General features: G+C 42.8%; 1 protein-coding gene across 5 annotated transcripts in view; it reads left to right on the top strand.

Moving 5' to 3' along the window:
• The window catches only part of rimbp2b (RIMS binding protein 2b), a 108,381-nt gene that overhangs the window by 66,380 nt on the left and 28,002 nt on the right, over positions 1-13,999 (top strand). For 3 of the 5 annotated variants that reach the window (XM_085179156.1, XM_085179157.1, XM_085179159.1), the window contains 9 exons: positions 1,921-2,043; positions 3,383-3,487; positions 5,195-5,245; positions 5,658-5,678; positions 8,840-9,044; positions 10,836-10,984; positions 11,550-11,629; positions 12,205-12,314; positions 12,412-13,293. In XM_085179156.1, the coding sequence (XP_085035282.1) occupies positions 1,921-2,043; positions 3,383-3,487; positions 5,195-5,245; positions 5,658-5,678; positions 8,840-9,044; positions 10,836-10,984; positions 11,550-11,629; positions 12,205-12,314; positions 12,412-13,293 (1,726 nt within the window). Of the gene's footprint in view, positions 1-1,920; positions 2,044-2,286; positions 2,414-3,382; positions 3,488-5,194; positions 5,246-5,657; positions 5,679-8,839; positions 9,045-10,835; positions 10,985-11,549; positions 11,630-12,204; positions 12,315-12,411; positions 13,294-13,999 lie in introns of those variants that run through there. The other 2 variants (XM_085179160.1, XM_085179158.1) reach the window with 2 other exon arrangements.

Raw genomic sequence — 13,999 nt, 5'->3', positions numbered from 1 at the left:
TTTAAATTTGTTCGTCTGTTTCTCTGTTTAGAAGTCTTACTAGCACAGTCACAGCTGGGATGACATCAGAGGCTAGTGCGTTGTAGCTGCTAACTTTTTAAGTTAGTTCCTCAAAGGGGGCGAGGATGGCAACAGTCATCTCCATAAGAGCCCATTGGTGAGCGGTGAGATAGTCAGGGAGTTCGTTCTCGGACACGCCCAGCCCTCGCTTTTGCTCAATGAGGGACTGGAGCATGTAATACGTGCTGTTCCAGCGCGTCTGTACGTCCTGCTGCAGTCTCTTTATTGGCTGGTTGAGCTGTCCCTGAATGTCCTCGAGGCGGGAGTAGGCTAAGGCCGAATGTTTAAAATGCCCAACTATTTTCCGTCCCACTGCTATAGCATCAGCTATGCTCCTCTGTGCTAATAAGCATGGGTAAATAAGCGTGGGTAAAGTCTTTGTACTCGTTGTCGTGTTGGGATTTTAGGTGCTTGATTAAATTGCTTGTGTTAAATGCGCTACCTTTTGAGCCTCCTCTGGACAATTTCGCTGAGCACAATTTGCAGTCCGCCTTTGTTTTCGTGTCTTCGTTCACTTTGAAATAGTTCCACACGGCTGACTTGTCTCGCCTCGCCTTCTCCCCGCTTTGAGCTGCAGCCAGGGCCTGGGGGCGGGCACTCGGGGCCTGTGATTAACCCCTTACATGCCGCTCAAACATAGACAGGTCTCAGACCGTGGTATCGGTCCTCGGTATCGGGGGACTTTTAACGAGTACGAGTATTTTAGAAAATGTGGTATCGAGGCCGATACCCGGTACCGGTATCAGTATCGGTGCATCCCTAGTCACAACGCTTGGTTCAGTCAGATGCTTGGTGCTTGGCTAACAAGGTAACATGAATAATGTATTAATATTTTGGTTCATAGCAATGGGAGTGAGTCAATTATATTACTCTTGTGTTAATTACAATTATATAGTTTTAGCAAAGAAACCAGGCAGTTCTCTTACCCGACCACTTTCTGCCTGTTTTATATGCTTTGCGTACCATTCAACCGCATCACATTTTATAGTACGGCAAAACCTGTTCAGCGTCATTCATTCCAAAGCAGCAACTCTGACCTTCATGTAGCACGTTATATTCAGCTTGCATAAATATTGTATCAGTCACTGACTGACTGATATGTATTTATACAAATGATATTGGGAAACTGCTGTCTTAATGGACTAGATTACCGAACAGCTTCTGTAATTTTGTGCACTTTCAAAAAAAAGAAAAAAAAATTGGACTAATGCTGCAGACTCTTGGAAACGGCTGTGACAGACTATTTAAGCTCTTCTGCTCTGGAGGCCCCAGCACCAGCACCATGTCTGTTATATAAAGGAACCAGAGTCATTTTTAGTGCTAAGCACAGCTGCTGAAGAGGCCACTTTGTACCGTTATCATTAAAATACATGTAGCGTTGTGTTGCATCAGTTGTGAAAGAGTTGCAGTGTTCAAAAACATCCCTGTCGCTGACTCATTGTTCGATATTTTCTCTCATAGACTCATAGGCTCGTGATTCATGTAGCCTCTGTATCTGAAAAGTGAAGCCACTGGACAAGTGCCTTAAATCTGGTCTGCTAAAAGTCCAGGCTTAAGGTCACCATATGAAGGTGTATGGGAAGTTACCCTCCTCCTTATCTCATGTACAAACTCAATTCAAATTTTCAGTTGCTAGTTTCAACTTTAGAACAGCCATCATGCTCCATTGTTTGCATCATTAGACTTTAGGGCTGCAGGAGGACAGGGGCAGGTGAGGGAACTTGAAAGGGTATTTACCCATATCACATAAGAAGGACATCAATCAATTTTTGTGTTCCAAAAATGCTACAAATTAGTGACGATTGAATACTGTAATGCAACTCATCAAAACGCTGGACCTTGCTTTTCCCTTGTGCACAGGTGAAGTCTGAGTATGCCCAGCTCAAAGAGACCCTTGGTGCTGTGACACAGGAGAGAGATTTAGCCCTGTGGGAGAGGAACCAGCTCCAAGCCAAACTGGAGAACCTAGAGCAGGTGCTCAAGGTGAGGAAGCTGGCTCCTAGAACAGACGCTGTCTGTCAGTACTGTGTGCATTTCCATTTCTAGTAATTCATCTGTCCTGGGATTCCTTTTCATTTATGGAGCCTAACCCTTTTGCCAGTACCCCTTTCTCCTATCTGTGCTACACTGCCTCCATCTGGTTATTTTCCGCTATACTGTCTAATGGCCTCGACATGTCTGTTGCCTTCCAGTGTCGTGTTGGGAGGTCTGACCAGGAGCTGTGAAAGAGTAGAAGCTCGGAACAGTCTGCGCTCTTCCCTTTCCTATTTCACCTTTTCACATTGTCCTACCCGACTTGATCTGTCCCTTCCTTCTTTCCCCTTGCCCCCTCTGCCCCTGCTAGATTTATAAGGTATCACTGCTATGTCCATCTCTTGGGGAGAAGCCCATTCTGAATGCTTTCTGTCAACCTCAGTGGCTGTGCTTATCCCTCCCTTTATCCGCGGGCTGCCAGACATACGAATGGTCACGTGGCTATACGACCACAGCACTGCTTAATGTGATTTATGCATGAGGCGGGACAAAGAGTTTGGCTTTACGATGACGGGAGGGGGAGGAAGACTAGATGATAATGTCACCTACACGTCCGATGACATTACCTATCTTAGATTTTTACTGGCATGTAAATGTCATTTGCTTCTTTCACCTTACAGCGCTGCAACTATTCACATGTAGTGGGAGCAGTGATGTGACACGGGCACACTGTGTTAGGAAGAGCCAAGCATTCAGTCCCCCCCGTACTGTATGGCTTCTTTTGTTGTTATGGATGACCACAGACAAGTGAGCACGTCAGAGAGTTTGCTCACCCTTTTCACGTAACACGAAACCTCGCATTGATCACGCAAAGACGAGATCAGAGGACAGCTTTTCAAAGTAACCGAGACAAAACAGGTCTCGTGTTACCTAAAGGGGGCAGCAAACCTCACTGCCGATGGAAGTTTCTCGTTCACACACCAAAGCATCCCTAGTCCTCATCCATAAGCACCTTTGCGCAAGATGAGATCTGATCTTTCCCACGAATCGTTCGACATAAACATGTCTTCACGTGGCATTTGCTGTGGCATAGTTTATGTCTTTCTTGATTTTTTAAGGGTTTAAAGGTCAGTACACTGTTAACCAGCCTCTGTATGCGTAATGTGTGCACATGTAACACTTCTGAATGTGGAGTTAAAGTCTGCAGATGCATTTTGTGTTGGCTCCGTGCCTTTGGGTATTAGTACCACTAACAGCAGCCCTCTCTATGCCCCCCACCCCATCCCTATCCCCCTTCCTTCCACAATTTTCCCCTCCGGCTCTCCATCCCTACACCCCTTGTGGACAGCATATGCGAGAGGCTGCGGAGCGGAGGCAGCAGCTAGAGTTGGAGCATGAGCAGGCCTTGGCTGTACTCAATGCAAAGCAGCAGGAGATTGACATTCTCCAGAAGGTAAGAGAACTCCCAGCACCAGTGGGGATGGGCTTTTGTGTTTGCCCGGCTTTTGGCCTGTGTCATGGGTGAAAGAGCTTTTTGTTGAACACCCGTGCGAAACATACAGCGCAACAAAGGTGAAAGTCAACAGAAACGAAACAGAAGTTAAGGAGTGCATGATTTTCTCTACGCTTTTTCTCGCCATTTTCAGCACCGGCACTAGTTTCGCACGAGCGTCTCCGTCGCATCCCCGTCCTGCAGCTGTTTATCAAACCCAGAGCATTTCTGGAGCACTCTTGTTTGTCACAAGCGAGCAAATCAGACTTTTAGAATCCAAAGTAGACACGACACTTTTTAGAGGCACACTTTAATAAAGGGGGGGGGGGGCTCTCGCTGGCCATTTGATGGTTGGCCTTCCTCCACTGTGCACTGAAGCTGACTGTAATGTGAAAGCAACGGCTGAGATTACTGATAGTGTGAACATGATAGGAATTGTCACCAATGCCTTCTCTGGCAACACTGCGAGCGCCCTCGTGTTGCTGTTGCTGCAGTGTTCTGACTTCACAGTCAGCCCTTCACAGGCAGTCGTTCTCAGTTTTTTTTCTCTCATTAACAGAAGCTCATTACTGCCTTATCTTCCTGCAGACACTCACTGCTCTCTGTGTTCTAAATTAATTGCCTGCAAAGTAGATTTATGAAATGGTAAAGCCCCGCAGATGCTCTCGTATTTATGTGGAACGCTTTATTTATTTTTTTTCTCAACAGATGTTTCTCGTTTTCATAAGAAAAATGATGCGTACGATGCCGTGTTTCCGTATACTCCTTGTCTTTTAGAATGTAAACTCCCATTTTTCTGGAGCGCACTAGCATAAAAAAATCAGATCATAAATCTAGACCTTTTGATGTAGCCCAAAAACAACTATTCAAACAAACACCCTGGCAAGATGTTCACTGTCTGAAACGGCCATTTACGAATCGTGTAACGAAAAGAAAAACAGCCACAGCAAGAGTGAACATTGCAGTATTTTTTAACTACAGATACATGGGCAGGCTCAAACTTAGTTTTTTTGCCCATAGATGATGCAGGAAGTTGTCTTCTCTTAAAAATGGCTGTGCCCCAACCACAATCAGCAGTTCCTGTTAGCTTTGCAAAAATGTACAGCTGTGTACTCTGTTTTGCTCCTGTGTTGTTGATAACACAGGAGCATTTATGTCACTTTCACCTCTGTAGCTGATGTTATATCTGAAGGAGGAGCCTTACTGTGATTTCTGTGTTGAGGGAAACCATAATAGAAGCAATAAAATTATGTGTGCATCTAATCCTTGGGCTGGTAGTTAGAGACTCTTGTGCAGGTGCTCTTCGGCTTGCAGTTGCTTGATTATATTCAGTTTCTTGCATGCATGTAATGCTTTCATGTTGCACAGCTCTCCGAATGATAAATGACAAACATGCTTAACAAAACATAAAACCGGAGAGGCGAAAATGGTTTGAGAAAAGACGCGATATTCTTTAAGCATTCGGCGATATCTTATTGAATCAAGCGACTGCTGGCAAACGTGAATGCGGACGGGGGTCCGCGCCGTCTTTTCAACCATTTTCACCTCGCGCACCAATGAATGCCTTTGAGAGATGCTCTTTGTGAGGATCTCTCGTCGGTGTTTTAAACAGAAACTAAAGCACAGCATAAACTGCAATGTAAGTGAACTGCACCTTGTGTTTCTCAGGCTCAGGTTGAGGCTAAAAAGGAACATGAGGGCGCTGTCCATCTGTTAGAGGTGAGCGTCTGGACTCTGGGGGTCTTGGGGGCTTTGCTGTGTGTTTTTGTGTATGCTGCTCGAGCCGTTTCCTGCTTTCCGTGACCTCACTTCCTGAATTTTTTTGTTTCTTTTGTTTCTTTCAAGTCTTATTGTTTTAAAACTATCTTGGCCAGAGTATACTGCTTTTTTTCACAGTATCTTTAAAATGACTTTTGGTATAGAGAGTTGCTTTTCAGGTAAATGAACCATAAAGCACGCAAAAATCTATATTTAGTCTTTGTATTGGCATTGTAATACGGCAATATGTATGCGTGTGTTGAAAAGATTGTGATTTTAGAGATGTGTATGAATGATCACATGTGTGTAATTGTGCTTTATTTCTTTCTTACATCTCTTGTCATTGTATGGATGTGTGTTTATGCTTATACAGAACCACTTGGACAGCATGCAGGTATTTCAGAATTGCTTTTATTTATTTACTTGATATATATAAGTATATATATTTTACGCCTTTGCCATTAGCGGGATATACAGCAGCCCGGTACGTAGTTTGACCCATGGGGCCAAGTAACACCACATTGTGAATTAAGATCAACATTTATCTGGCTAAAGATATAACATAAAACAATGCAGTTATGAGCTGATTTAACGTGCGGTCATGCCTTTTGGCTTTTCAGTACAATTTTTCACATCGATCTTTTCATACAGCCCTTTCAGCTCGTTTCACAAGGCAAGACTCACGAGTGGACTCTTTGAAAGGGTGAAACATGACTAATAGATAACACGGAGGTCTTTCTGGCCTGATCATAAAGAAACATTGATAAAAGAATCAGAAAACCAAGTAACAAAATACACTTTTATTCAATATAAATCACTTGTATCGACATGTATTCGCATCAGATATGTTAAAATTCTGTTTACATGTGAGCAAACAAAACTCTCAGGCTAAAATAAGTAAGTTTTTCCAAAGTATAATATTCTCTCTTCATTATAATATGTAGTAGCTTAAAAAGAACAAACTGCATTTCTAGTATAGGATACAGTACCAGACGGTGATGAATGTGATCCTTTTTCCTTTGTAGCGTTGCATGTGTGTTTATGCAGCATGTGTTTTAAAAACCATCTACTTGCCATACAACTAACTGTATGATGCTGCTCAAACTAGTGTCTCCTAATTTACTAATTCTGTTTCATAAATGCAGGAATATATTTGTCGTCAGTCTGCCAGCAGCATGTTATATCCAGCAGCAACCTGCCTGCATGAAACGCTGTTTTAACAGAAATACTGATGCGGCGGGCATCACTGTGTTTTTGGGCGGCGCTGTATAATTCCACGGTCGCTTCAGTATCTTCCAGAGCCTCTCAGACTGCACTCGGTTTCGGACCGAGAAGTGATTGCTAATGCATTGCATCATTTTACATGGGAAACCATGCTGCAGCACCTGGAATTTTCTATTGAACCTGCCCAAGCGGTCATGTTCAGTTTGTCAGTGTTAGTCTGTGTGATAATGTTTCCTGCTCTCAACATGTACGGATGATGTTATGCAAAATGTTTGTTATTGTTGAAATCTTACAGAAAGACCAGTACCAACAGCAAGCAGACCTCCGTACCTTGTGTGTGGGTCTCATCTCAAGTCCAGTCATATCCAGTGGTGAAGAAATTGCAATGTTGTGTTGCACTCAGCTTAAATACACAGCACAATGATAATCCCAGTAAATACAATTATGATTTCATTTATTAAGGGAAAAAGGTTATCCAAACTTAGCGGTCCATGTGTGAAAAAATTAATTGTGTCCTAAATCTAATAACTGGTTGTGAACTGCAATCAAGCTTTTTGTGACGACTGGCAGTGAATCTTTCACTGTGGAGGAATTTTGACCCACTCTTCTTCTCATAATTGTTTTAATTCAGACACGTTGGAGGGTTTTGAAGCATAATCAGCATGTTTAAGGTCATGCCAAAGGAACTCAATCTGAATCTTAACTCGGCTCATTTTGCTTTTTGTTTTGTGTTTTTGAGCCATTCAGAGTTGGACTTGCCGATCTTTTTGGACCGCTGTCCGGTTGCACAATCCAAATGTTCTTGATCACATACATGATCACTCTGCCACCACCATGTTTGTGGAATGCTGTGTTGCTTTCACACCAGGAAAAAAAGAAAAAAACCTACCAAAACGTTCAGCTTTTGTGTCATCAGTCCACAGAATTTTTCCCAAAAGCGATCATCAAAATGTCTTTCAGCAAATGTGAGACAAGCCTTTGTGTCAGTGGTGGATTTTTCCTTGGACTCTCTCATGGGTGCCATTTTTGCCCACTCTCTTTCTTATTGTTGATTCATAAACTCTGACCTTAACTGTGAGGCCTGCAGTCTTTTAGATGTTCTTCTGGGTTTTTTGTGACCACTATTGATGCGCTTCTGGAGTCATTTTGATAAATTCACCACTATTCAAGCCATATCTCCTCCCTTTGGAGATAATAGCTCTCACTGTGGTTCACTGTCTTTGTAACCATTTCCTGACCGATAGATGTCAACGACTTTGTTTCTCGGCTGGTTTTTTCAGATTGACGTTTTGAGCTCTTTGAGCCTATTTTGCTTTTTCAGACAAGCTGTATTTAAGTGATTTCTTGTTTCAGCAGGTCTGGCAGTAATCAGACCTAAGCTAAAATCAGCGTACCAAATAAATGTGGTTAATCAAAGTTTATTCATGATTTAACAAGAGGGGAAATTGCTTTATTCACGCAGGGCCAGGTAGGTTTGGATAGCTTTTTTTCCCTTGATAAATCAAAATCATCATTTAAAAACTGCATTTTGTATTCACTGGCGTCATCTTTAGTATTCGATTTAATATTGAAATTTGTTTTATGATCTGAAAAAATGTAAGTGACAAATACAAAAGACAAATATACAAAAAAGGGCTATTCTGCATTTCCAGCAGAGATTATGCAAACTGAAGTAAATAGTGCATTTTATGGTGGTTATTCTCATCTTCGGATAAATACAGACCCAGTTAGTAGTAGAGCACCAGTGCATACTCCCTGGATGGTGTGGAGTGTGTGGGATAGACTTAAAATAAACCGCACTACTCATGCTCATCACAGTTTGAGAAACACGTTGCCCTCTGCTGCAGTGTGCTTTCAACACTGTTTGCCTCAATTTGCTTAAGGCTTCCTGTTTTTGGTCTTTTTAAGGTCTTACACGACAATAACAAAAAACATATAATATCATCATCCTCATCCTTTAAGACAGTTTGGGTATGCTTTGAAATAAGTTTTATTTGGAGTACTGTTATTATAAACTGTAGGATAGTTGTGCATGCGATTTGTATGATGTACCGTCAGTAGTGGTCAAGAAGTCATTTCAAGGTTTCTTTTCTTTGTAATGACTGATCAGTGTTATTAGTCCTACAGTAAATGTCTGTTTTCTTGTTCACGTATAGACAGTTCAACAATGTGTCACCTGTTTTAGCGTGAACTCTTTTTGTGTCTTTATCATGATTTTTTATTTTTATTTTCTTTGTCTCCATTCCGTCTTTCTCCCTTTCCCATCCTTTTTTCTCTCCTCCTCTGTCTCTCGCTTCTGTCTCAATGTATCTCCTCCCTCCCCGCCATCAGGCCAAAGTCCGCGAGCTGGAGGAGAAATGTCGGACTCAGAGTGAGCAGTTCAACCTCCTGTCTAAAGAGCTGGAGAAGTTTCGGCTCCAGGCTGGGAAGTTTGATATCCTCAGCACTGAACCCTTAACTGTGTGTGAATCTCCTGGGTCTCCGAACAAATCCCTGTCACAGCTCCTTAATGGACTGGCTGCCCCCACAGAGAAAGGTAAAGGCCATTTGTTAGCATTAAAGCTCATGCTTTCAGCAGATGAATGTTACGCCGGTACTGTAGATCACCTGTATTCAAGTGTACAGTTAATTAAGATGTATCGTTCCAGTCTTATAGGAACTATTAGTAGTAGTAGTTTTTATGACTTCCCTCATAAAAAGTCAAATTAACTAAACGTTTAGAAATATTAAGTCAAAGACAGCTGTGTCACCTGTAATCTGTTTAAATGGCCTCTAGTATGTAAAACTTTTTAAATCAATGCAAAAGTTACTCACTAATTACAGCACAACGTGTTGTTTAGGTTGTTGTTGCTATGTAATTTTGCACATTTACAAAATAAAGTTATGTGCTATTTTAAAAATTACATTTAAAGGACCCAAAGACAAAAGTAAAGTAACGCGTGGTGGGTGAAGAACAGGTGGGATAGCAAAGTGGCTGTGTTACTAAGGAGGGCAGCACAGGTGCTGAGCAGACAGGAAGGAGTGCCGGTGAAGGCGGGATCTATTTGTGGGAAAGGACAGTGTTGAGGACAGAATCCCTCTTTGTGGTGGAGGATACCACCATGAAAGGTGGGGAAACTGAGTAAGTTCAGGGAATGATGCGGGACACTCAAGGGGGCTGAATCTTGGTACTCCAGCAGACCAGTTTTCCTCAGGGTGGGAGTTAATAGATATCATCTATCCTTCCACTGTAGCCACTGGGAGCCAGCAAGTAGAATGACTCAGGAACTGGTTGTAGGTCATCAGTGCTGGTTAGGCTTTTGGGCAGGTGTGGCGTAAGTCGACTCAGGAGTCGCAGGTGGAGTAAAAATATCTTCTTACTTTAGTCGAGCCAGGAGTTTAATTTATTGTCTGAGTATCAATCAAGTCTCTGTACTGCCCATTAAGACTTTAGCCGAGTTTGGCTGGAAAAGTGCAGCCGACTCTGGGGCAGTCTTAGTAATTGGTTATGTGTCAGCTGACTCAGACTCAGGAATAGTTGCCTGACACAGAAACAGTTCAAACTTTAGCAAGTGACTCAAGGAGCAACACCACTCTCAGGAACAGGCTGAAAAACAGGAGCAGTTGATTCAGGACCTGGCTTGACCTCACCCAAGATAAGGACAGACACTGGCAGGCACACTGTGCAACAGTGCCTGTGATGTAACAGTGAGCCGAGCAGTGGAGATGCATGATGTCAGCGCTGACTGCATCTCATTCTGGATGTCACTTTCCTTTGTCACCCCTAAAAATCAGTATCCATTGGGCCACTTTTCTTCAGTTTGTACTAAATTCAGGTTATCCACACAGAGATCACAGAACACATGGATGCTGTTAGGTTGAAGAACTAAGAATAAGTCAAATCAAACCAAAAGGAAGAAGATAGGAACAGCAGAGTTCAGGCAGAAACAAGCACACAGTCCACAGATTAATGATATAAAGTGATCCAAAAAAAACTAAGAGCCAGGATGGAACAGCCGGGGAACACAGAGTACACGCAGATGATCACACAGACAACAAGGAGAAGCACAGGACTATAAATACAGACAGAGCTAATTCAGTAATTGATGAAAAAGGTGAATGAGATTCACCAAAGAAGTGATGGACAAATAAAACCAAAGCAAACAAGTACTCTGATAGAGCCACATCAATCACCCTGCTTAACAAATAATTCATGAAATCAAATTGAGTTAAATGGCAGAACCTTTTTAAAGGACAGCATGCAATCAAATACAAGATGAAAATTCGGACTTTGATATTAGTTCTGTTATATTGTGATGTGTGGAGCTATGTTGCTTTTGTTCCACAGGCAATGAGGCCCCAACAAGCAGATCTTTGATATCGGAGTTCATTCGACCACTCCAAGTCAGCGGAGACAAGCCCGAGCTCCTCTCTGTCAAGCCAACATTCCTCACTCGCGGTCGAGCCAGCAGTCCAGCGCGGGCTTTACTCTCTGAGGTATATTATAGTGTCCATTTGTACTCTCTTTTTACACGTCCGAAATCAGATCGATTCGATACATCTCAAACAAATGGAATCTAATAAACTGCGGAAAGATGGTCTAAAAATCCCAAACGACACCGTTGAGACACAACGTGGGAGAATTCCCAATAATTTCAATCGTTTGCTCCACGTATTTACCCAAAAGCATTTCTGTTGTCACTCAGGTCAGTGGAGCTCTAATAGTTTCTGTGAAAAAGCTTTTTATTATCATTTTTTTAAGCTGAACTCACCAGTATTAGATCCATTCCCTCGCTCATGCCTCTGTGATCCCTTACGTAGACGGCACATTTGGGAAAATGCTGATTCATTTTAATCTAAATAATGTCTTTGGGCTGAATGCGAGAAAATCCACACAGCGGGAATCCAGGAGGCTTCTCGGTGTTACTCATGCAGATTATTTGGGATTGATCAAATATATTTAGTTGACACAAGCTAAAACATTGAACCAAAGGGAATGTGCAAACATTAAGAAGCATTCGATGTTGAAACTGTGAAAATCTGTGAATGCTTCCTTCTCCAGATGGACAAAGATCTCAGCTCCACCACCAGATCCAAACCACGGTTCACAGGGAAGGTCCGTCTGTGTGTTGCTCGCTACAGGTATGCACACAAAACACACAATTACTTTTTCAACCACTGCTGTATTTGTAAAATAAATAATTGGAAAAGGTTTGATCCTCATGAGTTTATCATTTCAAACCTACAGGGCTTTGTGCTTACGTTACACCCCTACCCCTAAACCAAAGTGAAATCATTGTGATCATTTAAAACAGAGGTGGTGGAAAATCTCTCGCACTGAACTGAAAATCTTGCTCTGTTATTTGCTTTCTCTCGCAGCGCTGTGGTCTTAAATGTGACTCAGTGTTTCTGCTGCTAAAGAAAATAACCTGTCAGCACAGAAAATAATTGGAATCCTCAAGCACACAGATTTGTGAAACAGGGCCAAAGCTTTCAACCCACACTCTCTTCAACCCTCTCATATTTGCAAACAGCCAAATATAATAGAACAGAAAAAAAAACGTTGTATTTTCAAAGCAACGCTCGGCAAATCGTTTTTCCTCGACATACATATTATGTTTGTGGTGTTTGATATAAAACAAACCCAAATGGAGAATAATTGCAACAAAAAAGTGTGCACTTTGGAAGTTAATTAATTTGTTTTCTTTTTACTGTAGTTACAATCCTTATGATGGACCCAATGAGCATCCTGAGGCAGAGCTCCCCCTGGTGGCTGGGAAGTACCTTTACATTTACGGAACAATGGACGAGGATGGCTTTTATGAAGGTCAGGCCTTTTTTTAAAAAATGTATTTATTTTTTTATCACATCTTGCACTTTACCACGTCACCAAAGTACCAGCTGCATCCTTTTTGTGTCCTCAGGAGAGCTGCTGGATGGACAGAGAGGACTCGTCCCATCCAATTTTGTAGATTTTATCCAAGATGAGGAGGCGCCCTCTGTCCAGCACAGGGACATATTAACTAAAGAACCTGGCTACCTCAACCACAGTAGCCTGAGGCCTCAAAGACCTGGGGTCGGCACAGGAACAGGCATAAGCAGCCTGCTGTCTGACAGTAAATTAGACTGTCTAAGCACCAGCAGCTTGGGCATGGACCTCTTGGGCTCCTCCACCAATGGCACGGGAACCTTGGATGTCAGCATTGACGAGGTCGGTGAAGACATTGTGCCTTATCCCCGCCGCATCAACCTGATTAAGCAACTGGCCAAAAGTGTGATTATTGGCTGGGATCCTCCGGTGTTCCCACCGGGTTGGGGCTCCATTAGTGGCTACAATGTCTTGGTGGATAAGGAGGTTCGTATGAGTGTCCCCTACGGGGGCAGGACAAAGTCTCTTATTGAAAAGCTCAATCTGGCCACAAACACCTACCGCATCTCAGTGCAGAGCATCACTGACAGGGGCCCGTCAGACGAACTTCGGTGCACTCTTCTCGTGGGTAAGGACGTGGTGGTGGCACCTTACTACCTGCGGGTGGACAGCATCACGCAGGTCTCTGCTGAGCTGTCTTGGATGCCCAGCAACAGCAACTACAGTCACACCATCTTCCTCAACGGTGCAGAGTATGACATGGTCAAGGCCGGGGGCTATAAGTACAAGTTTTTCAACTTGAAGCCGATGACAGTTTACAAGGTGAAGGTTGTCGCACAGCCACATCAGGTGCCTTGGCAGCTTCCAGTGGATCAAAGGGAAAAGAGGGAAATCTCTGTGGAATTCTGCACTCAGCCTGCAGGTCAGTCCTTAAAACGTAAGTCACTCCAGTGCAGAAATAATTGGTTTTGTGAATCACAGCAGTGGAGGAATTTTCCTCTGCATGGTGCATGGTTGCATGGCCGTGGCTAGAAATGCTGGGATATTTGTAGCCATGCTAGCATGACTAGAGATATCAATGTCAGTCTCTTGGTTGGTTGGTTGGTTGGTTGGTTGATCAGTCCATCTTACTGAAGTAAAGCCTCACAAAATCCTTGGTGGTGTGGCTTTAGACACATAATACTATTACTACTGCTGAAGGTTTGTGTTGTGCTTAAAATACATTTTGCCTTGGCTTGTCTATCTTTTTTTTTCTTTTTCCCACTTGGGGGCAGTATAAAGTTGTTGAGGTGAATGTTGAATGTTTACACATCCAACAGACTCAGCAAAGTCTGAGAAAAATATGTAACAACATGCTTCCCTTCCTATATCTCACTTAGTCCTTAACCTTATCTGCTGTTTGGTGCCAATACAAACTGCAAACAACTGCCTGCTGCATGCAAAATTAAGGTTAATCAGACACTCGGTGTGAAGCAAAGTCTTGTTGTTTGCAAATGCACCAAGGCAGGTACAAAATGCTTTGGATAAAAGGCTAACACGGCCTTCTTTTTATCCCAGTCTGAACAGTGCTCTTATAGACTTTGTTCTGCATAAAAAGCTTTGATTTCACAATAAATAAAAGCCTGAAAAATTTCCATCTGAGG

The sequence above is a fragment of the Neolamprologus multifasciatus genome, chromosome 12, assembly GCF_963576455.1.
Source record: "Neolamprologus multifasciatus chromosome 12, fNeoMul1.2, whole genome shotgun sequence".
NCBI lineage: Eukaryota > Metazoa > Chordata > Actinopteri > Cichliformes > Cichlidae > Neolamprologus > Neolamprologus multifasciatus.
This window is presented reverse-complemented; position numbering and strand designations above follow the sequence as displayed.